Source organism: Talpa europaea (genome assembly GCF_964194135.1).
Source record: "Talpa europaea genome assembly, chromosome: X".
Lineage (NCBI taxonomy): Eukaryota > Metazoa > Chordata > Mammalia > Eulipotyphla > Talpidae > Talpa > Talpa europaea.
In genome coordinates this window covers 77,589,308-77,614,053 of record NC_140081.1, presented here as the reverse complement: position 1 = coordinate 77,614,053, position 24,746 = coordinate 77,589,308, and the positions used below count along the sequence as shown (strand labels likewise).

General features: G+C 34.7%; 1 protein-coding gene across 3 annotated transcripts in view; it reads right to left on the bottom strand.

The window, feature by feature from the left end:
• STAG2 (STAG2 cohesin complex component) overlaps positions 1 to 24,746 on the bottom strand; it is a gene marked incomplete at both ends in the record, with an annotated part of 69,028 nt that overhangs the window by 17,403 nt on the left and 26,879 nt on the right. For all 3 annotated transcript variants that reach the window (XM_084258597.1, XM_084258599.1, XM_084258598.1), the window contains 15 exons: positions 674 to 813; positions 6,857 to 7,031; positions 9,940 to 10,032; positions 11,721 to 11,801; positions 11,895 to 11,982; positions 12,282 to 12,352; positions 13,638 to 13,841; positions 14,440 to 14,529; positions 14,653 to 14,745; positions 16,024 to 16,127; positions 16,550 to 16,667; positions 17,451 to 17,562; positions 19,575 to 19,682; positions 24,252 to 24,331; positions 24,428 to 24,526. In XM_084258597.1, coding sequence (XP_084114723.1) covers positions 674 to 813; positions 6,857 to 7,031; positions 9,940 to 10,032; positions 11,721 to 11,801; positions 11,895 to 11,982; positions 12,282 to 12,352; positions 13,638 to 13,841; positions 14,440 to 14,529; positions 14,653 to 14,745; positions 16,024 to 16,127; positions 16,550 to 16,667; positions 17,451 to 17,562; positions 19,575 to 19,682; positions 24,252 to 24,331; positions 24,428 to 24,526 — 1,656 coding nt within the window. The remainder of the gene's footprint in view (positions 1 to 673; positions 814 to 6,856; positions 7,032 to 9,939; positions 10,033 to 11,720; positions 11,802 to 11,894; positions 11,983 to 12,281; positions 12,353 to 13,637; positions 13,842 to 14,439; positions 14,530 to 14,652; positions 14,746 to 16,023; positions 16,128 to 16,549; positions 16,668 to 17,450; positions 17,563 to 19,574; positions 19,683 to 24,251; positions 24,332 to 24,427; positions 24,527 to 24,746) is intronic.

The window sequence follows — 24,746 nt, the reverse complement described above, 5'->3', positions numbered from 1 at the left end:
AAGTATCCCAAAGCAAGAACTAACTAGGAGTGATTAACTTATGATGATTATTTTGTGAAAGCAAAGACGTAAAAAAAAGTTACATTTATAAATTGGATTTTACATGAAAAAGGATGGAAGAAAACCTATTTTACTATATTTAGTACATTGACAATAAATACCCTTTCCAGCATTACTTTACAATGAAAGGATTTCACATGTATATATGGAAACTGGGAATTAACTACTACGAATCAAATCATATCAGAGCCAAAAGGAACCTTAGCAATCACAGTGGAACAGATGAAGAAAGGCATAATACCAAAAGATATTGAGATCCTCAAGGTCACATGCCAGAACTATCATGTAAGTCTTCTTACTCCTAAAACACTATTTTACGTTGTATCAAGCAGAGGATGGACATCATGTAATCTTTAAATCACGAAGGGAAATTTCAAAGATAAGCTATTTCCAATAGTCCAAATTTAAATGAACCCAATAAACCAATAATGGCTGTTAATGGAGTTGTGGAGGTATTGCTAAAAATATTAACTATATTCAAAGATATTTCTTTTATACTAGAAATGTAATTTACTATTTAAAAAAAAATTCAGTGGTAACCAAGCATAAAAACCAGTCAGTCATTCTCTGTAAGCATTATAAAAATATCTTGCTTTTCATTTTTCCACTTTACCTTCATATACTGTTTGAAGATATCTGCAGCTGTATTCATCTCCACCACAGTATATACAATTAGCTTACAAAATGCTGCAAGTAAATTTCTCCTCTTGTGTAGAGCTTCAATTTTACTGGCTTCATCCTCCTGCTGACCATCTGGGGGAAAAAGTTTCAAACACTAAGCCATCTGTATTTTAATTCAGCCATGTATCTTTTTTTTTTCTAATTCTCACTATAAAACACCCTTTTGGGAGACAATTTGAAAAATAAGGAGAAAATATTTAAATTAAAATAAAAATTATAATCACTCTTAATATCTTAGTGAATGACTAGCCCATTAATTTCAACAGACAACATTTTTGTGAAGTCAAATAATCAGAAGGTTGGCTGGTAAACAGGAACAATTGGAATGCATCAGAAGAACTAATGCTTAGTGAAGCTGCTATAAGTTTGTTTAACACTCATAAATGAGAGATGCATGTTCACTCTGTTGGTTAAGGATCCTTTTTCCCTGAGCGGTCAACTTCAGAAATTCTCCTATCCCTTTCAAGGATGATCCCATTCCACCTCACTCTACTCTGACTGACACATACTTCCTTTATACATATTACATATATTCCTTTATTTTTTATTTTATATAATTCTTACATCATTTTTCATTTTTTGCACAATGTATGCATTTTAATTTTGGTTATATTCCCCATATAATTCCCACCCCCCTTATTTTGGCTCCAATCCCTTTTCCCCCCACCCCCGTAGTGTCTCTCTGGTTTATAGTTGCTTGTTGATTTTGATTTTTTCTTTATTATAATTAGCTTTTTCCTGGTCCCTTATTTAGGTTTTCTAAATTCCTGCTATGAGTGAGACCATCCAGTATTTTTCTTTTTCTTTCTGGCTTATTTGACTGAGCATGATCCCTTCCAGCTCTATCCATGTTGCAGCAAATTGCATGAGTTTATCTTTTTTGATTGCTGAATAATATTTCATTGTATATATGTACCATATCATCTTGATCCAGTCATCTATTTTTGGGCATTTGGGTTGATAAAAGGACTGATCACAAAAATCTACAAAGAGCTGATGAGACTCAACAAAAACAAAGTAAATAATCCAGTCAAAAGATGGGCAGAAGAGCTAAAAAGAAACTTCTCCAAAGAGGAAATGCAAATGGTCAACAGGCATATGAAAAAATGTTCAACATATAATCCTTTAAACTGACCAAGGAAACTATTTTGTCTTTTTCTCTCTCTTTTTTAAAAAGATTTATTTATTTATTTATACAAGCACTTGGGTACAGTCAGAAGTGCGGGAGGGTGAGAGAATTCACCAGAGCCAGAGCAGGGAGCAGAACAGGCAGAAGGACTGAAGCACATGCTGAGGGGAGCAGCGGGCAGCAGGAGAGGTCTGCGCACCATGTGGGACCGGTGGGTCGGGGATCGAACCGGCACTGCAGAGGCTGCGGGCAGCTTCGCAATCCAGCGCTCAACTGCTGTGCCACCGGGGAGGCCCCCATTTTGTCTTTTAAAGATAACTTTACTTACTTTTGTTCTGATCCATTCTATGGGATCTTGACATTTGCCTATCAAGGGGAAAGACCTATTTCCAAATTCATTATTGAGAAAAATAGACTACAGCTGCCTAACTGTCAAAGGTTTGTTTCTAATTATTTGATAGTGTGAATAAAAGTGTGATAAAGCTTTTTAAATATAAAAGGTTATGTATTTTTCCTCTGGACAAATGTTACAAATAAAATTAATTATAAAGCTTAATGTAGTTCAGTTTCTTTGCATATCGGTGAAGACAATTTTTGTGCATTTATTAGCCAGTTATATTTCTGTTTTGTGAACAGTAAATACATATTCTATCAGATCTTCAATGTAAAATTCCCAGGAACAAAAAAATTTTTTAAATGAGAATGTTGTCACACAAGTATTTATTTTACCCTGTCTCACTTATTTTACTGCCTTTGATAATTCTTATAACCATTAGTAAATTAAATTGAAATTTTAAAAATAGGAGTTTAAATAGACCATCAGAAAAAGTTTTGTAATCACAAATACATATTCCAAAAAGTTATAGCCACTTGCTTAGAAACAAAAAAAAAAAAAACATATTGGTTGCTCTCTTAAAAGACGTACACACTCAGGGCCTCCCCTGGTGGCGCAGCCATTGAGCACTGGGTTGCGAAGCTGCCCGCAGCCTCTGCAGGGCCAGTTTGATCCCCGGCAGCCAGCGAGGGTCCCACATGGCATGCAGACCTCTCTTGCCACGCCCGCTGCTCCCCTCAGCAGTGTTCTTCCTCATCCTGCCTGTTCTATTCCCCACTCTGGCTCTGGTGAATTCTCTCGCCCTCCCACACTTCTGACTGTACCCAGTGCTTGTATAAATTAAAATTAAAAAAAAAAGAATTAAAAAAAATAAATAAAAGATGTACACACTCCTGCAAGCTAACTTTTTCTTAATGACTTTGTGAATATAACGGATTATTTCTATGCACTACTGTTTCTAATCATTGATTAGTACTGCTCCCGGAAACTAGAGAAATACAGACATTTTCCCCCCTAAAGACTAAATTACCCAGATATTTTTAAGAGTTTTTGAGCCCTGGTTTTAAGTTTTTCCCACTTTGTATTTATCAAAAATTAGCACCTTTTCTTTTGTGGGGGTATTAAATAATGTCAAAAACACATGCCTTTCATGTTGAATGCATTCTGTATTGTCAGTGCCTGCGAATGTATTCTTGAATTTATGCTCCCTTTCTAATCTGGTAAGTGCTAACAAATAACCAAGTGTAGACAAAACCAGGGAGGATGAAAAGCAATGGAAACTATCATGTTGCTGGTGGGAGGATAATACAATATAACTTCTTTGGAGTATTAATTTGGCAACATATGATCAAGGATAAGAAGTATGCTCTGAAAATACACATTTGTAGAGGTTTCAGCCTATAAACCCCAAAAGATACAACAACATAAACCAACTTTACCTCAATAAACATTTTTTTTAAAAGATGCAGATATAGTATATAACCTGTTCTTAGGTGTACACTAGAAAAGCATTTGCACATATGCTCAAGCAGAAAAATACTGCAACAGTATTTCTTTTTTTAATTTTTTACATCATTGTTCATTTTCAAACAATATTGCAACAGTATTTCTAAGAGAAAAATTAGAAACAGTCGAAACAATCAATAGGAAAATGGGTAAATTGTGGTTAATTCATATTATGTAACATTCAGCAGTCAAGATGAATCTTCCATAACCACATGTCAACACTGAAAACATCAAAAGCATTAATTTAAAAAGGTAAGATGATAGACAAAGATGTGTGAGATACACATAAATACCCACACACAGGAATACTATTCAACTATTTAAAAATACTGCTCTAAGTTTCTTTGCATATCAATGAAGACAGGTTTTTTTGTGCATTTATTAGCCAGTTATATTTCCTCTTTTGTGAACAGTAGTGTATATCCTATCAGATCTTCAATGTAAAATCTCCAATAACAAAAAAAATATATAAGGACATTGAAGATGATTATGCTAAGTAAAATAAATGAGACACCTACCATAGGATTCCACTGATAGGTGGACTCTAAGGAAAACAAAGTCAACCAACCAAGCAAAACAAAACAAACTCTTATATACAGAAAATAGATTGGTGGTTACCAGAGAGGAATGTGGCTTTGAATGTGGGTATGGTTGATAGAAAATCAAAATCAACAAGCAACTATAAACCAGAGACACACTGGGGGGGGAGGGGGGGGTCGCGGGGAAAGGAAGGATTAGAGTCAAAATAAGGGGGGAGGTGCAATTGTATGGGGAATATAACCAAAACAAAAATGCATACATTGTGTAAAGATGAAAAAAAATGTAAGAATTATATGAAATAAAATATTTAAATAAAATAAAAAAAAGAAACTAGACTTTTTGGTGATGGTGATGAAGTATATACAGATGTCAAGTTATAATGTTACAAATCAGTATTATTTCATAATATTTATTTTTTAAAAAAAGCAAGATGCAAAATAAAATATTGAATATACCATTTAGGTGGAAGTTACCAATAGAAAACGAACTGTTAGCAGAGACAGAAAATCCCAGTAAAATAAAATTAAAATGCAAAGGCATGATAAACACCAACTACAGACAGCAGTTATCTCTAGGCAAAGAGAATGGGGTTGGAAAACGATACAAAACAAGGGCTTCTTTTTTAACTATGCTTTTTATTCCTTAAAAAAAAATTGAAACAGCAAAACTTGACAAATGCTAGGGCTAAGTATATACAAAAGTGAAATATTTTCCCAAAGAACTGGAATACACTTCACTGTTAAAGCATAAATCAAAAAATAACGAGAAAATGTCCAAGACAATGAGCATAATTTCAAGGAGCTCCTAGAAAACTCAGCCATATCAGTTAGCTTATTCTCATTCTATTTTCCCAGGGTCTAAATGATCTATAGAGGTAATAGCAACTAACAGAGAGTCATCAAAACTATCGGCTTTGGGAAAGTTTCTATGAAGTTTTAAAAACTATTCACTTTTGGGGTCCATTTCAGATGTTCGCTTTTGTCAATGTTTTAAATGCTACATACAAGTTAGGACTTCCTTTACATCCCTGTAACAATTTGTGCATGCTTCTATTTATTATCAAATTATATTACTACAATTTACTTGTTTTTAGTTATGTTTCCCACTTGAATATTTTTTTTAATTGTCTTATGTTTGTTGTTAATTTTTGGACAGTATTTGATATCTCCCCCTCAGGTATAGTCTCGTAGTTCTCCCACCACCACTGAATTGAATTCTTAAAGGAAAACACCTTGTCTAATTTTGTGATATCCACAGCATCTAGTAAGTATACTGTCTACTGACCAATAAATTTCTAACGAACGCTACATGTTAAAACATAATTAACTGATGAAAGCAAAGGTGATTTTTTTTAAATATCAGATACTCTTAGTTTTTTTTTTTGTTTGTTTGTTTTTAAGATTGATTGATTGATTGATTGATTGATTGATTTATACATACATACATACATACATACATACATACATACATACAAGCACTGGGTACAGTCAGAAGCGCGGGAGGGTGAGAGAATTCACCAGAGCCAGAGCAGGGAACAGAGCAGGCAGAAGGACTGAAGTACACTGCTGAGGGGAGCAGCGGACGGCAGGAGAGGTCTGCGCGCCATGCAGGACCCTCCTCCAGTGGCCGGGGAACAGCTGGGGATCGAACTGGCGCTGCAGAGGCTTCAGGCAGCTTCGCAACCCAGCGCTCAACCGCTGTGCCACCGGGGAGGCCCAAGGTGAAAATTTTTAAGTATGTAAACTTTAGTAATGGACCTTCACACCTGTTTTAGCTACTCTTGGTTTCTCAATTCTCTTCTGGGTTAAGTTTCTTATACTAGAGAACAAAGCTCTTCTTGACAAACTAAGTTACAAGTCATGTCTAGAAATACATATATTTATTTTGATTCTGGTTTGCAGTGATGTGTCAGTTTATGTATGGACATACATATATTGATGTTATAATCTCCTCCCAGGCATAAGTGAATTAAAAACAAACCCAAAAAGGAGACACCAAATACTACTTGTTTTTCCATGACCTCTAATTCAAATAAGGCATCTGTGCACGCAATTTAAGTAGTGAAGAGTAACTTAACATAGGTTAAGGACATTGTTTGATTATTTCTCTGAGGACATTCTGTATTGCCCCAGACTTATACAGGAAAGTTTCAAACATTTCCTAACAGTGAGAAATCAGTTTAATACTCTCAACCAAAACAGGAAAAATCTATGTTAATAAAAATATTCAACTAAAATGTCATTTAAGCATTTTATTCTCCTCAAATAACTAAATATTGCTATTACTGATGACTATGATGAAGAGGGACTAAATTTTATTAACAGTAATTAGTTACTTTGCTGAATTTAATTAAGTTGCAGTTCTGTGAGGTAGCTATACAAATTAGAAAAACAGGACCAGCCTAGTAAGAAGCAAAGACCTGACTCCAAAGAGATATCAAACTGTCTTTACAATGATGAACAAAATGGGGAAAAAAATGTGCAACCTGTACCTGTGTTTCATGTTTTAAGAATAAAATATCATGCAACAGTTAACACTTTAAGTCAGTCACTTAAATTTGATTTATGGTAGACAAACATTTAACAAAAAAGATACAATAAAATTACCTGCACTGTTACTATCATCATCTTGTTCAATGAAAACATGATCCAGAATAAAACTGAGCAACTCAGATTGCAATGAAGAATCAGGGGTGTAAACTAATGGCTCTAACATGTCACGCCCTCCTGACATAATTTGATGGCTGAAGATCATCAAAATATCACATAGGATAGTGAAGGCCTATTGAGAAAAAGAAGACACGTCATAAAACCAAGGTTTCTCATCAACTTTCACAAGATACTTATATATTTAACAGAAATAGACTCCAACTTTTCATTTTTGAAACCCTTAAGGAAAAATTAATGTTTAGCATTTTCTTAAGACTTTAAAGCTGAGGAGTATAATCTCTGTAACAATGATTACTAATAATTTCATTATGCTATATTAACTGGTAATTTCACAAAAATTCATTTCTGGTTTTTTTTTTTTTTGCAACTTCAAGTGACTTGTACAATGTCAGCATGGCCAAAACACACAGTCAGGATTCACCCTTAGGTTTTGTGACTCCAAATCCCACAATGTTTAGCGGTATACATTCTCAAATGTGAAATATAGACTTGATACCATTATCCTCTTTTATGGAAGAAAAAATAATTATAACAAGAAGAGGATTATTTCCTAGAACATCTCTTCGAAGAGTGATCACAAAGCCAATGACACTTTTTAAGCACTTTCATTGTCAATATATTTGGTAATTAAGTAGAACAAGTATAACCAAATATGCTTAGTGAAAAGACAGCCAGGAGTTTTAAATGGAGTCAAACACAGTAAATTAGCCAAAAGTTAACTGGAAGAAGTTATCTTTTTGAAAGAGGTAATGAAAATAGAATTGGGGGAGGGGGGGGTCACAAAGTCAACAAGAAATTACATTTAAAGGAAGACTACTGCCAGAAAAACATATTATAATAGAGGTAAAGCAGATCTTAAATAGTTTTGCCTTTTTACAACTAAAACATTTACTTCCTCTCTAACCTTATACTCTTACCCCCTTCTTTCAGTCTCTTGCCCTCATTTTACCACTACCGTAGTAATTTGCCTATCAGGATATTTGAATTCACAAAAACTTTTGCAACATACACAGTAAGAATATAAAGTGAAAGCTTGTGATATTTACTTATATTAGGAGAACTGACACATCAAGTGAGTGGACCAAGACATATTCCTAGAAGCTGTTAGGAAAACTGACAACTAATGACCAAATAGTTAATCTATAAGGCCTGAACAGATTATACAGAAAGTTACACATGATAACTTCATAAAAATTCTACTCTCCAAAAGGTTAGCTCTCAACTCAATTTACTGTCTTCAAAAAAAGCGTGTTTCTTTTACCTTAATGGTAGAGATAAAAACTTCAGTTTCAAATTTTTTTTTGTCAGTTTATGTACTTAAATCAGCAATGTGATACTTGCAGCAATATATTATACAATTTTGCAAGAGAAACACAGAATTCAGTAATTGGATCTTGGCCACTTAATATCTTTTAATTTACATGTGCCCGGGCATACATAGTTCAGTCCTCACTTAATGCCATCAACAGATTCTTAGAAATTACAACTTTAAGTTAAACAATGTATAATAAAGGCATGTCCTTAAAAACTACCCTTTTGTTCAAATAGTCCTGGCCTATTTTCTCCTCATCAACATTATAAGGAAACAGGGCCTCCCCGGTGGCGCAGCGGTTGAGCGCTGGGTTGCGAAGCTGCCCGCGCCCGAGGCGCCGGTTCGATCCCCAGCTGCTCCCCGGCCACCAGAGGAGGGTCCCACATGGAGCGCAGACCTCTCCTGCCGCCCGCTGCTCCCCTCAGCAGTGTACTTCAGTCCTTCTGCCTGCTCTGCTCCCTGCTCTGGCTCTGGTGAATTCTCTCACCCTCCCGTGCTTCTGACTATACCCAGTGCTTGTATAAACAAACAAACAAACAAACAAAACAAATAAATAAATAAAGCATGCCTCTACACAAAAAAAAAAAATTAAAAAAAAAAACATTATAAGGAAACAGGGTTCAAAGAAACATTACTTGAGAACCTGCTGTATATATGGGAGGGACAAAAAAGAGTTGGAAGTAACTAAAAAAATGAGACTAACGAGTAGATATTAAATGTAAATTTGTAACTATAAAAAAATCCAAGTATGTTTCATTAAAATTAGTTTGAAATTTTAAATTGAGTAAAAATAAGCAATAAGCAAAAGGGTTGGCTAAATTTACATGACTTCCTGAAAGCTTTAGGAAGTAAATATACTCAACTAAAATAAGTAGTGCACCCAATATAACACAAACGGCTGAAAATTGCTCTTTTGAAGACTATTGGGATCCTCTACCTGAATACATCAAGATGAAGCAGGATGAAATGATCAAAAAAACCTTAAAAACATCATAAGCATTTTCACTAAATCATTAATATTTCTTATAAAATGATTATTAAAACATTTTCCCACAGAAGCATTTAAAAAGTATGTACACTAAATCTTAATTATTAGGGAATTAGAACAGAGTAGGCTCTTGGCCCCAGAATCACAATTCATTTTTACATTTGGAAAAACTACCTATGGCACCAGGTAACAATTTATTTCCAGAATGAAAAGGTTGACAGTAATGGAATAACAAAAGCATATGAGGTGGGAAGATAAAACTCTGAAGGCAAGTGATTAAAATTCTTATTTCAGGCAAAGTCCACATAAGGAAAAATAACTTACACACTCAGGATGGGTAGGAATGTCAACAACTGATAATATTCTCAGAATATATTCTGAGTGTTTCTTCCCTAAGGCATACTTGTTATACATGTTACTTTCAGAAATAACTTGTGCAATTTCATATACCTAACTTCTATATATAGGTCTGTTTACCAAGTGCATCATAAAGAAACAACATAAAGTAACTACAATATTGGGGCAATCTATAATGCAGTTATAAACTCCACATGAAATCAATCAATTTTATTGCGTGCAAAAGGAGTATGTTAATATATTTGGGGGGGGGGATGGACATACATATCTCTACTTGTCTCAATCTCAGTATTAAGTTGCGTATATTAGTTGATGTATTTATTAACAATTGCTTACCAAAGATTGCTATGTATAATTACTAACCTGTTCCTTAACAGTAGTATTCACATTGGTCAGGTAATGCTGACATATCTGACAGAACACCCTCATCTGTTTCTTTAAACGAAGCAAATCCTCCTTGAAAAAATTTAACAAGAGCATTTTAAAATATAAACACTTTTAAAAATTCACTCAGTATTTTTAATTACAAAAACAGCACAGATTTATATTAGCTATGCTTACACATTAACGTCTTATTATTAATCAGAAAACAAAAACTATTTAGACCAATTTTCTGACAAATCTACAGTCTTTAGGGCCTCCCTGATGGTGCAAGGGATTACATCAGCACAGTCAAGCTATGGCCAGCCACTGCGGCACGGAGTTCGATCCCCACTTCTTGTATGCATAAATAAATAAATCTTTTTTTTTTAAAAAAAAAGAAATTTAAATCAATGTGTTAGGGTGTCCCTGGTGACACGGGTTACAGTCTCAGCGCTATCATGCTATCGCCACCTACTACAGCAAGAGTTTGATACCCAGCCAGCCAGGGAGCAACCCACATGACACAATAGACCTCCCCTTTCTCGCCCACTGCTACCCCCAGCAATGTATTTCAGTAAATCCACCTATTCTGCTCCTCGCTCTGTCTCTGGTGAATTCTCTCACCGCACCCTACTCCCCATACCTCTGGCCTACACCCCATTTCCTGTATGCATAAATAAATAAAAATAAATCTTTTCAAAAATAAATTTGCTGGATGTTTAGCAAGAAGTTCACTATTTTCAGCTTTTATTTTTTACTGAGATTTAATTGACAAAACATTATATTAGCTTCAGGAGGAGAGAATAACTCAATACTTGTATATATTTCAAAACTATAACCATAAGTCTAGTTACTAACATCCATCACCTTATAGAGAGTCAAAATTTTTTTTGTGATGAGAACTTAAGACCTATACTCCTGGCCAAAAAAAAAAAAAATTATTTTAACAATACTACTACATTGGCTTTCAAGGGGAAAATATCCATTTGTAGCTACAGTGGCATCTTGTACTTAATAAAAGCTCAAACATTTTAAATTTTTAAAATTATACCATCATTTTATGTAAAACATTACCAAGAAGATTTATTTATGAGAAAAAAATACCTATAAACAATGTATAACTTTCAGAAATTGCTTAATTTATTAAAAATGTGCCTGAACAACATCATACTATTTATGACTACAAATACCATGTTCAAGCTTCTAATTTACAAAAGGAAAAGGCAGTACAAGGATTACTATTATGAATAAAGTTTTGAAAAGTCAATGACCTGATAGCTAGCACATTATATTCAATCAGAAAGAGTTATCATGAGTTTGGAACATCAGTAGGACGATCCTCAGTTGAGGAAGACTACCACAAAATACCATAAAGGCATAAGGAGATCTAGAGACAGACTGCTTGTTATTATCAATTTATAAAATATAGTAGCTATTATCTGCTTGTTTCAAAGGCTCTTGGTCATGATATACAAAATATATATATATACACACACACATATTTGACACTTTTGAAAATATGGAAATCCATAAATTATGCCATCATCAAATCTGAATAATTTGTAATTTAAAATAATACCCCGAAACAAAACATACTGAAGTTCTTTAACACTGAATATACGTAAAACTACAAACGCAATTGTTGCTAAAGGCATACATGCCTAAATAGACTAGAAAATAAGCAAGACTACTGAAATAACTGGTCTTATTAAATGTGGACATTTGCTGAAATCAATTAATGCTATTTAGTCTAATAAAAACTCCACTGAACCACCACAAACCTTTGTAGAGCTGCTTTCAGTTATCTTTGCAAGCTGCCAAAGGATTACATAGTGAGTACATTGCAGTGCATGAATAACAATCTGTAAAAAGGACCAACAGAAAACAGTTAAAATTAAAAAGGCATTGGTCTTCATTCCCAAAGTTAAATATGTAACATGTAAATAAATAAAGACCTGCTCAGGCATGTCTCCATTTTCAATTCCGGTTTTCAATAGTTTGTAATTACAAGCAAACAAATCCCACTTTGAGAGATCATGGGCACTGTAAAAAAAATTAAAGTATATTAAAAAGTTAAGCTTGATCACATTTGTTTTAAACCTGAATGTTAAGGGAATGCTGTTAAAATGTTAGAATAAAAATAGTAAACTTCTCAGCACAAGCATGACGCCCCCCAAATTTTTTTTTAATACATTCAACTTGTCAGTCATTCCCCAATTCAAAACATGATTCTAACAAATATTTTTTCCTATGCACGAAAAACCTAATAATTTGAAGCTACAACTCCTAAAACAAGTTGGTTTTGCTTTTGCTAGTTTTAAGAAACTTACAATCGAACTTACTTATGAAAAGCAGTTATTCTCTTCAAGGTTGACAATACCTGATAAGCATCATCTTCATCAGGTTCTTCACCCTATGAATAGTAATTGTATACAATATGAAAAAGAAATAACCCATAGGTGAAAAATCCTACGCTTATCACATAGATACCATTTTGCAAAGAGAGAAAAACCCAGAAGTCACATGTTAACTTTGTTATCATTCAATACCTGGAACTAGCGAAACTAAAAGCAATATGGTTGGAGTAATGAAACAACAGAGCTGTTATCAATTACACCCAAAAGAGAAAAAAATGAATGAGATTCTCTCTTTTTCCTTTATGTAACCTTGGCACGGAACTTAAAGACATCTATGCTTTCACAGTAATAAATGCATTAGGACAATAAAGAAAAATATATTTGAGGCCAAGCAAGACAACACCTTAAGTCAAAACACTAGTAAACTTACTGTATTGAACTCTATGTACTTACTGGTTTTTTACACACTAACTTTTCTATAAAAAAGTAATCAAGCTTAATTAACAAAGCACTGCTTCATTTTAAATTAATCTGCCCTAATCCAATCATATCCAGCCAAGAGCAGTCATTGAAAGTTTTAACTAAGAATGTGATCATTGTACAACAACACATTCGCACAAACCTCAATAACCAAAACTTAGCAAGCAAACAATGTCACATACACAAAGAGAAAATTAATTATTAAACAAGGAAACTATAAATTACAAAGTTCACATTATTTCTTCAGCACTAATAACAATTAAAGTGATAGGGAAAAGGCTAAATGCACTGAAAAATATGACATTAGCTTATGTAAATAAAATAACCTAAATATTTCCAGAAGAGATAAAAATTGTAATAAAAATATAAGTGTATCTGAGTATCATGCTTTAAGCCCACTTGGAAACATAAAAGAACATATGAAACCCCAAAATTAAAAGCAGGCATAACAATAATTTATCATACTATCCAGGACCACAAAAGCCTTACCTCTCTAACACTGACAAACCACTAAGAAATACTCTATTCTGTGAGGGTACATGGTGATACACTAGCCCTACTTCTCTGTTCCATTAATAACCTGTTCTCCCTAACAGCCTCCTGCTCAACTAAACCTTGGTAACTACCCAGATCTTGTCTTTAAAATTTTAAAAAGGTATTAGTTTTGCTTTCACCTTCTTCAAGGCACAAATTCTTACCCTCTTCCTGTTTTGGTAGAGGAGTAATAGTAGCATGATGAATCAGAGAGAAAAAAATCTGAACATCTTTTCAACATACAACTAGGGACTCTCACCAGAACTGATGACTAATTCAGTTACTAAAGAGGAGGGGCGCAACTGACAAAAAACTTGTAATACATACCTCTTGCAGAAAATCTTCAAGAAGCCGGTTAAATTTATCTGCCAACTCATCTATCAGTTGACTTCTTGAAATATCCACTCTGTTGAAGATTGTGAACTCTTCATTACAAAGAGCATGGTAAGTTTTAGAACATGCTTCCAAAACATCTGTATCTGTGTGCTTCTCTACAATATTCCGGATCTGTCGTAGTAAGGCATCCAAATGCTATAAAATCAAAGTGGTTTTCATTAAAACTAATGTAGCTATGATAGGCATAAAACAGCTATACCACCACAGTAAGAAACTTCAAATACAGGAACTCTACAACCAGCAGGTGTAACTCTACAACCAACATATATTTTAAGGTGTTTTTCTAATCATAATATATTAGCTCATCCATACTTATTTCCTCAACTTCAATGGGAACATCACCTCATCTAATAGAGTTTTGTTGAGGATGTTAATACATATAAAAAAAACTTAACAGTATTTCCTCAAAAACAGTATTCACTGGATATTAACTGCTTTTGTTTTATAACTGTTATTATCCAGTTACCCACCCCCAATCTCTTCTAATGAATGATTAGTGACACAGTCACATAATGGCTAGGAATGAGGGCATGGGTGTGGGCATGAAATCACAGGGAAGTCTCATGAGCACCAGCATCCAAGTCCAAATGATCTAAAATATACAAGATACATAAAATATAGGTTTCCTTTCACATTAAAAGTTACTATTAAACATATTCCAAACAAAATAAGCAGAATACGAGGGGATGATCTAAACTAAACATTTCTTCAAGGTTTTGAAAAAACACCATACCTTTTCTAGTCGTCCAGTGGTATATATTTCCAAGTCAAAGTATTGAGGCAACTGCAATAAATTAGTCACCTTCTCTGCATCTACAGAGTACTTTGAAAAGAAAACAAAAAAATCATGTCAAAAAACATCAAAATCTAAGTAAACATAATGATAAAATTCCATGTGACATATTTATGATTTATTAATAACACTCTGATATTGACATAAACTTACTTTAGCTAATAACTGAGGAAGGGCCACAGCAAAAAGTTCAGTGATTTTTGTCCTGTCATCCAGCTGGGTCTTCTTCTCCTTTGCTGTCAGTACCTAAAGTAACAAAACAACATTCTACTGAATGTTTAAGATATATAAAATAAGCAATAAAACTGCATTTTAAATGACAGTTACAAAAATCTCTAGTATAAAAATTAACACCCAAACATGATAGAGAATAACTTACACATGATTTTTTTCTAATAAATTTAAAATAACAAAAAAACAAACCTTTTGAGTAGTTCTAGAAGGAAAATCAATTAAACTAACCAAACTTTACCTCTGCATGAAAGGAGAAGCAGTTAGGAACAGGAAATGTAGTTTCAGGAACTTATATAATAATGGGATAGAGTGGCATTTCAGCCTATCCTAAGCTGTGTCATGACCCATGAGCTACAAAAATTCAACATAGGTTACTATCATCACAAAAACAAGGGGGAAATATAAAGAAAACAGAATGTCTCACATCTGTAAGTTTCAGTGTTGTTTGAAATTTTGTTATACACAACACGCACACGCGCGCGCGCGTACACACACAGATGTTTCTAAGTCATAATATAAAAATGTATTTTTGTGTTTCATAATCAGTAAGTTTGAAAGCCATGGATGATACTGGTCTACAATGCAGATCCATATAATTTTTTTTTTTATAGAGGCATGTTTTATTTATTTATTTATTTGTTTGTTTGTTTTGTTTATACATGAACTGGGTACAGTCAGAAGCGCGGGAGGGTGAGAGAATTCACCAGAGCCAGAGCGGGGAGCAGAGCAGGCAGAAGGACCAAAGTATACTGCTGAGGGGAGCAGCGGGCGGCAGGAGAGGTCTGCGCGCCTTGTGGGACCCTCCTCCGGCGGCCGGGGAGCAGCCGGGGAGCAGCAGGGGATCGAACCAGCACCGCAGAGGCCGAGGGCAGCCTCGCAACCCAGCGCTCAACAGCTGTGCCACCGGGGAGGCCCCCAGATCCATATAATTTTTATGATAATGTATTAAAATCTAATTCCAGGAAATAAGAATTTCCTGATTTTAATGAATATTTGTCTTTATTTCTAATTTCATATTAAAAGAAAAAGAAAGCAAATCTATAAATAAACCAAATTGGACAAATGCAACATGGACTACAGTAACCAAGCAAGTATCTTATGGAAGAAATTCAAATTCCCTGAATTGCTAATGCTTTAAAATTGACTTCGAACACATTTATAATCAAAGGTTCTTTGAAAAATGAAATTTAAGATTCCAAAACTTGGTTCTATGGTTACAAATAAGAATTTTCTTTAAGATATTAAAATATGAGAAATATAGTTTAGAGTACTGAGAATATACTGCCTTACCCTTTTTCCTGTTCCTCTTCCCACAGGAGGATGACATTCAGCTGCTTGTCGAATGGTACAAAGCATTATTTCAATCAGAGCACTCTCTTGTCTATCTGTTAGCGCTGGGGGTGGGGTAGGGGGGAGAGATCAGAAAGAGTCAACCTATTTCTTTTCCCTGCCACTTAAAATTGTTACGTAATAGTTCATTCTTCCTGTAACAGAATCTGACCCAATGTACTAACAAAAACACCCTTACTATATGGCAGAAAGTACCAGAACCAAATCAGAACTTCTTAAATATTCCAAGCATGTACACCAATAGAACACATTTGAGCAAAAAAAAATCATCACAAATTTAAAAAAAAAATTCAAGAATGTGGACAATTACTTGTTTTTACATAGTATAATATTCATGTGTATAAAAACAAAATTATTCATAAAGTACATTTTCAATCATTTAATTTTAACATAGGAAGACAAACAGAGTAAGTAAAATTTGTTTTTAAAATTGTTGACAACAAATACCGTAATTAAACATTCTTACCTTCTTCTCCACTAAGTGGCTCCTCTAGCAACAAACTATTCATACATTCCCAGTCTTTCAGCAGCTCAGTAGCACAGTCCCACATACTATCCACAAGATATGCTGCATGCTCATGTAACTAAAATTTAAAAAAATAAAATAAATAAAATTTAAAAGGGGGTAATGTGCTTAGACAAATAGCATATTAGCCTTAACTCAAAAGAATGGAACCTTTGCTGATTATCATTATTTGCAAAGGACTATATTAAAGACAATCCTAGGGATGTATTAAAAACTGACTAAGTGAACTTAGTAAAGTGGCGACATAAAAAAACCAAATGTACTTCTGTAGACAAAAACAGAAAATTTAAAAGCTCTTTGTGATTGAGTAACATATAATATGAACAACTAAAATTTATGCTGGGGCCTCTCAAAATCTGGTAAACAGATACATCCTCAAACGCAGGAAGACCTAAAAGTTGATGTTAAATGTAAATCCTACAAATATAAAACCTACAACAATAGTAATAATAGCCGATACCAACTACTGAGAACCAACTACATTCTAGTTCTGAGTTAAAAAGAGTTTTACATGAATTATCTCAGTGTTACTTCAGAAATTTTTGCTGACATTTTTACTAGGAAAATGAAACTTATAAACATTAACTAAAACAGGGTTATACAGTAGCAAGGAGCCCAATTCATAATCGGGTTTTTCTGACTCCAAAATTCATGCTCTGAAGCACTACATTGAAATCTTATTATTTGAACATCTTATTAAAAGTAGAAATATTTTGTTTGATTTTGTGAAATGGGTAGATCTCTATCCTATTGACTGTTATGCGAGAGATTTTAAAATGAACATTTTAATCCCATATCCAAACTATTTTGAACTTAAGTACAAAAGTAAACATCAACTAACCTCACTTTCCAGAAAGAAAAAAACCAATGTCTTAACAAGGTTGGCATTTGGACCTTGTCTTCCCCTTCTTTTCATCATTCCATCCTCCTCTGGATCTCTACGGCTGAAGAGCCTGTAATCAACACAAATTATTTACTTTTAAAGCAAAAGAAACAGGGCCTCCCTGCTGGCACAAGGGGTTAAGTCTGAGTACTATGAAACTAACGGCAGCCACTATAGCATGAGTTCAATCCCAGGCCAGGGAGCTAACCCAAGTGCATAGCACACCTCTCCTGTCTCACCCACTGCTCCACTCAGCAGTGTATTTCAGTCAATCCACCTGTTCTGCTACCCAGTCTGTCTCTGGTGAATCCTCTTACTCCCCGCCCCCTGCCCCACTGTACCTCTAACCTACACCCCAGCTATCAAATGCATAAATATTTTTTTTTTTAAAAACTCCCTTACCTATTAAAAAAACAAAAAAAACCCAACAACAACAAAAACATCACCAAACCTGTATGGATTCCAAACATAAAACATCAACAACAAAGGAGTTAATGGGAACCAGAGAGGTATAATAGTGCCCAACTTTATACCCAAGCAAATTAACTGCCATAAATCTTTTTTTTAATTTTTTATTTATACAAGAGCAGGGGTACAGGCCAGATGCGCGGGAGGGTGAGAGGATTCACCAGAGACAGAGTGGGGAACAGAACAGGTAGACTGACGAAATACACTGCTGAGGGGAGCAGTGGGCGAGACAGGAGAGGTCTGCCACACCATGTGGGACCCTAGCCGGCCGGCCAGGATCAAACCGGCGCTGCAGAGGCTGCGGACAGCTTCACAGCGCAGCGCTCAACTGCCTGTGCCACCAGGGGAAGCCCTGCTATAAATCTTTTTCCTCTCACACTTCATGGTACTTTTAAAGTTCTCCTAAATTACCTTCTTAAGCTAATTGCTCCCTTTTTAAAAACTCTGATGTGTTTTATGTAATCATGTCCTTTTGTGAAAGTACTACAATTACTAACCTATACTATTTATGGATATGAATCTGTAGTATTAAATATTGTTCTTTTAAACTAAACATATAATAATTTTCTTCTATAGGTCTTACAAAATTTTCCCAAGTTTAAACTTAATGGCCACTTTCTATGGATATCATGGTCATAACCCTTAAAAACAACAAAGGATAACTATCACTGCATTAACAATGAAAATAGAACTGTAGCATGATTCCTTCATATCACATATCCTTTCTAATGAAGGCTTGCTTCTCCCCAAAAGGGCATTTTAATAAAATCTTACAATATTGTTTAGTCGACGTGGTTGATACTGTTCCCTTTTTAAGCCATTATAAACATTTGCTGAATGTGTTCTGTGATCAGATATTCATACTGCTACCCATCCCACCTAATCTGAGGTGTCAGACAGCATTATAAAAGTAAAGACTACAGGACTTTTGGGATTTTTATGTCAAACATAATTATCATTTTAAGCAAAATGTTTTCATGCATTCTTTTTTTTTTGAAAAGATTTATTTATTTATACAAGCACTGGGGTACAAGCCAGAGGCTCCAGAGGGTGAGAGAATTCACCAGAGACAGAGCAGGGAGTAGAACAGGCAGAAGGACCAAAATACACTGCTGAGGGGAGCAGCGGGTGAGACAGGAGAGGTCTGCCGTGTCATGTGGGACTCTCCCTGGCCGGCTGGGAATCGAACTGGCACTGCAGAGGCTGCAGACAGCTTCACAGCGCTGTGCTCAACCCGCTGTGCCACCAGAGAGGCCCTGTTTTCATGTATTCTAAGACAAAAACTGAATAAAGATTAAATATTAGAGTATGGGCAATATTAGGAAATTGACATCAGAGGAAAAAAAGGAGTGAAAAATTAGTAGAGATCAATCTTAAACATTATGGTATAGTTAGGTATATTTTTAAGCATATCCATTAAGACATGGACACATTTCCCTTTAAAGAAATAACTTTCAAAGGAAAATTGAAACTTAAAGCAAACAGTAAAATCTGAAAGTTTCAATCTCACCTATACTTAATGATTTCTTCAGTAAGTTGTATGTTTTATTTCATTTTAACATGATAATATCATAAAAGTACACTTTAGAAAATAAATTACAAATATAGATTTACTTTTTGTAGAGAAATTCTCCAGCTGCTACTGCTACTGGCCGGTGAGCCGAATAAACCAGATGGTAGACATTTTCACAATCTTCAGCAGTAAGAACTTCTTCACTACTCCTAAAAAGTAAGGAATGAGTTGTTTTTTTTTAATAGTGTCATAATTTTAAGCATGACTACAGATACCCAAAATCAGACCTTAAAAAATATTACTTTTACAAACTTGTATTAAAAAAATAAAAATGACTTTGATTATTGTAAGCAAAAGTTTGCCCTAACAAAAGAAGTATTTCATTAAATTCTAAGGTTAATGGGAAGTAAAATTAGAGCAAATACTGAATGTGTGTAGTGAAAACATATTAATATTAAAATTTGACAATGCCAGACTAAATCATATAAATATAGTGGCAACTAAAAGCTTTGCATTAATAATCAGAGAACACTGCCTATATTTCACAGTAATATTAAGGAAAGAGATATCACAACATTAAAGTATACTACCACCCCAATTATCTCACAATGATTAATACGGCATCCACCACATTCTGAACACCATAAGGCAATGCAAATGGTTTTTCCAATTAAAATTTAAGTACCACCAACATTTTATTACACTCTATCACAGAGAAAAATCTCACAAAAATGTAGTGCTCCTTTTCCTGATCTTATTTTAAAAGAATAAAATTAACCTAAAAAAATCTTGGTAAATCAAATCATTATTAGGCCCAGTAAACATAGTACCCCAATATAAACCTTGCTGGGTTCCTTCTTTAGGGCCGCTGCATTCAGGATCCTGGTCTCTGCTACCTCTTACCCTCCTAAATATGTGGTTTTTTGTTTCAATCTAGGTTTTCACCATTATATGTAAATTTAAAAATCACAGAACCGGGGCCTCCCCGGGTGGTGCAGCAGTTGAGCGCTGGGCTGCGGGACTGCCCGCAGCCTCTGCAGCGCCGGTTCATTCCCCGGCCACCGGCGAGGGTCCCACCAAAAAAAACAAAACAAAACAAAAAAAAACAAAAAACAAAAAAAATCACAGAACCACCAGGAGAGAGAAAACCTTAACAATATTAAATGGCTAGTTGAGAAGCTCAGATCCTTTTTCATTTTCTGCTGTGCTCAAGATTTCTGAAAGCCTAATATTTAAATACATAGCCCTCTTTTTAAGAAGCAAAATGATAATGATGAAATTTAAGTATCAAAATCACTTTGATTTAAATGACTTTATATAACACTGGACTGTTTTTGCAGAAACCACATGTATTGTTTTATAATGAAAAGAATTATCAAAATCCATTCAAATATAGTAAATCTGCATTAGTTTACTCATGTTAGCTGTCTGAGAAGGAAAGTTTCCAACAAGATTCAGTTATAGGTATATACATGGCCAAATCAACATAAATGATTGGCTGTTACCCTTCAAAGTTATCAGAAAGAAAGACATCCATAGGGTATGACAGAGGGAAGGGGAAGAAGTTAAAGAGGTAAATGTAGAATACTATTACTTTCTTATACACATTTCAGTACTCTATCAATATTTTTAAAAGATGTACACATACTCATAATTTTTAAATCCAATTAAAAATTAAAGGGAAAAACTGCAATGTGTTAAGACTGCTCCTCTCCCTCTCCTGCAGTCACCCAAGATGCCAAAGGAAAGATGGCCAAGGGGAATTCCGAAGAGAGCCCCGACCCCAGTCATTCAAGGAAGCAGAAGGCCAAGAAGGTGGTAAATCCCCTAATTTGAGAGAAGGCCCAAGAACTTTGGCATTGGACAAAAGAGACCTCACCTGCTTTGTCAAATGGTCCCGCTACATACAGCTGCAGCAGTAAAGGACTGTCTTATATAAATGGCTGAAAGTGTCTCTCGCCATTAACTATCAATAGTTCACCCACGCCTTGTACTGACAAACAGCTACTCAACTGCTTGAGATGACGGAAACGTACAGACCAGAGAATGACCAAAAGCAGCAGCACCAATTGTCAGCCTATGCTAAGAAAGCTGCTGGCAAAGGCTATGTCCCCTCTAAGAAGCCACCTGTCCTTCGAGCAGGGGTTAGTATTGTCACTACCATGGTATGATCAAGAAGGTTCTGCTGGTGGTGACTGCACATTACGTGGATTGCATCAAGCTGGTTGTCTTCCTGGCTGCCTTGTGTCACAGATCCTACTGCATTATCGAGGGAAAGACCCAGCTGAGGTGTCTGATCCACAGGAAGACTTTTACCACTGTCGTCATCACATACGTTAATTCCAAAAATGAAAGTGCCCTGGCTAAGCTGGTGGAAGATACTAGGACAAATTACAATGGCATATGATGAGATTTGACATCTTTGGAGTGAATAAGTCCTGGGTCTAAAATCTGTGGCTCACACTGGCAGACACCTTCAAACACAATTAAGCGCAGTCTCAGAAAATGTCATTCCATCTAGAGCTGCCTTCTTTTAATGACTGCAATGTAGTTCATTTCATATAAATGGGGATAACCACCACCATGGCCCAAAGTTACTGCTATGTTATCTCATATACTTCGTTAAATGAGATAATCCATATAACATGCTTATTTAGCTATTAATTTTTCCTCTATTGATAATCATTCAGTTAGTTTCAAAATCCTATCACTAACAATGCAATGTTAGAAAGTCTGTAAACTTTAAATTTTGAACAGATGTTGCTAAGCTTTTCTCTGAAGAGTATATACCAAAATTTATATTTCCACCAACAGTGTGTAAGGGCCTGTTTTTGCACAGCCTCAACAACATAGTATATTACCAACTACTTTTGTATTTTTGTCAAGCAACAGGTTAAAAATGGTTTCATTTCATTAATTCATGTCTCTTACACTGTGGCTAAACAATTTTTCATGTTTAAACTTTTGTCTTTTGTGAGCAATCTCATTTTTTTTTTTAAATAGTGGAGGCAAGATTTTTTTTTTTAAAGATTTATTTATTTATTTATTTATACGCGCACTGGGTACAGTCAGAAGCACAGGAGTGGGAGAGAATTCACCAGAGTTAGAGCGGGGAGCAGAACAGACAGACTGACGAAATACACTGCTGAGGGGAGCAGTGGGTGGCAGGAGAGGTCTGCGCACCATGTGGGACCCTCACCCAGTGGCCCGGGATCGAACCAGCATTGCAGAGGCTGCGGGCAGTTTCGCAGCCCCAGTGCTCAACCACTGTGCCACAGGGGAGGCCCCAATCTCGTTATTTTTTGACAATTTTAGTATTTACCATTTTTTTAGTTTACTAATTGACTCCTATAACACAAACATTTTGCTGAATCCATCATTTGTTTTCTGAGTTCATGATAGTTAATTCTGTGATTTTTCCCCCAGTTTTACTGAGAATATGATTTTTTGGGGGGCTGTCTAGATTTTCTGTCACGCTCAGAAAAATCTTGCCCATTTTACATATAAAATTTCACATTCTCAGAGTTTTCACCCAGTATTTCAGTGGTTTCATCTATTTGCATTTAACCATATTATCCACCTGAAAACTAGTATAAGCAATGACAAAAATTCAATTCAATTTTTCTCTCAAACAGAATGTAAATGTCACAAAACCATTTATTTTCTGAAAGGAAATGCCACCCTCATACTATACTAGATTCCCAGATGTATTTGTGTATATCTCTGTTCTATTCCACTGTTCTCTGCTATCCACAAACCAGTAGCAAAATTCAAAAATTACTGTAAGTATTGTATATGACTTTAAATCATATTGAACAGTCCTCAGAATTTCACTGGCTACTCTAAACAATGAATTTTCCTGAGAATATCAGACTTGTTAGCATGCTATGTTTTTAAAAAGACCCTTTCATGATTATTGTTCGGCTCATGTTAACAACCTAAATGTCTACTGACAGAAGAAAGGATAAATAAAATGTGGTATAAATATACAATGTAATATTATTCAGCCTCAAAAAGGAATGAAATTCTGATATATGCTATCAGTACGTAAACCTTGAAGACATTATGCTAAGTGAAACAAGCCAGATACAAAGGGTCAAATTCTTTATGATTCCACTTACATGAGGTACCTAAAATAGTCAAGTTTATAGAAATAGAAAGTAAAAGCGTGGTCATGAAGGGCTAAGAAGACAGATGAATGGGGAGAGTTAGTGTACAATGGGAACGGAGTTTTAGTATCTAATCATTTTTAAAAAGTTCTGGAGACATGATGGTGATGGCTGCAGAACAATGAAAATATATTTAATGCCACTAAACTGGACACTTGAGTGTGTTTAAAATGTGTTATATTCATAGCTATTACCACAATGTTTTTAAAAAGGAAAAAATGAATTACATATCACTATTCTATTTTAACATAACAGAATATTTTAAATTCAGCTTGTTAACAGAGAGGCTTCAGGAAATACTTTTAAAAGGGACAAAATACAATAACCATAACTAATACAACTCAAGTGCTTAACTTTAATTCAAGAGCATTTAAGACAGTAAAACAGAAAGGAAGCTGTCCAAGGGAATAACACATGAATTCCCAGTCCAGAATTTTCTAGTTTAATGGTTCTCTCTTCCTGTCTTTCTAACTTTACATGAGAAAATTAAACTTCTATCTGTAAAACCACATTATGTAAGCTATTAAAATTTAGATCAAGATAAATTTAAATCAAGTACTCTTATGTATTACTACCAGATATCTGGACATTAGTAACAATTATACTTACTGTAAAACAAGAGTGAGTAATTTTATTGCTTGGACTGCAACATCATATTCTTTGTCAAGGGTCATAGACACGATTCTATCCTAAGAATGAAAAAATTAAAATATGTTTAAAAGGGGAGCAAAAGAAAATTATTTTCAAATTATTAAGTAATTTTAAATACTTAAAGTAAGACTAACCTTGAACCGACTGGTGAAAAGCTCCAGTTTAGAATTCAACTCTTTGTTATAATAAAGCCCTTGTAGAGCAGTGAGACATTTGAGTCTTACCTCACCTTGCTAAATGACATGAGAGGAGAAAATGCATTAAAACTCTGCATACCATCAACTGGAACATTCAAGATATATTCAGTATTGACTTCTTTAATGTTTTGAAAACTTGTTCAGAGCAGTACTATTGTGAAAAACAATAGCATATTTCACAGTTTTACTTTACAGAAAGTAATATTTTAAGGGACATATGCAATAGTGAAGAGGCAGCCTAAGAGAAAGGTAAAGA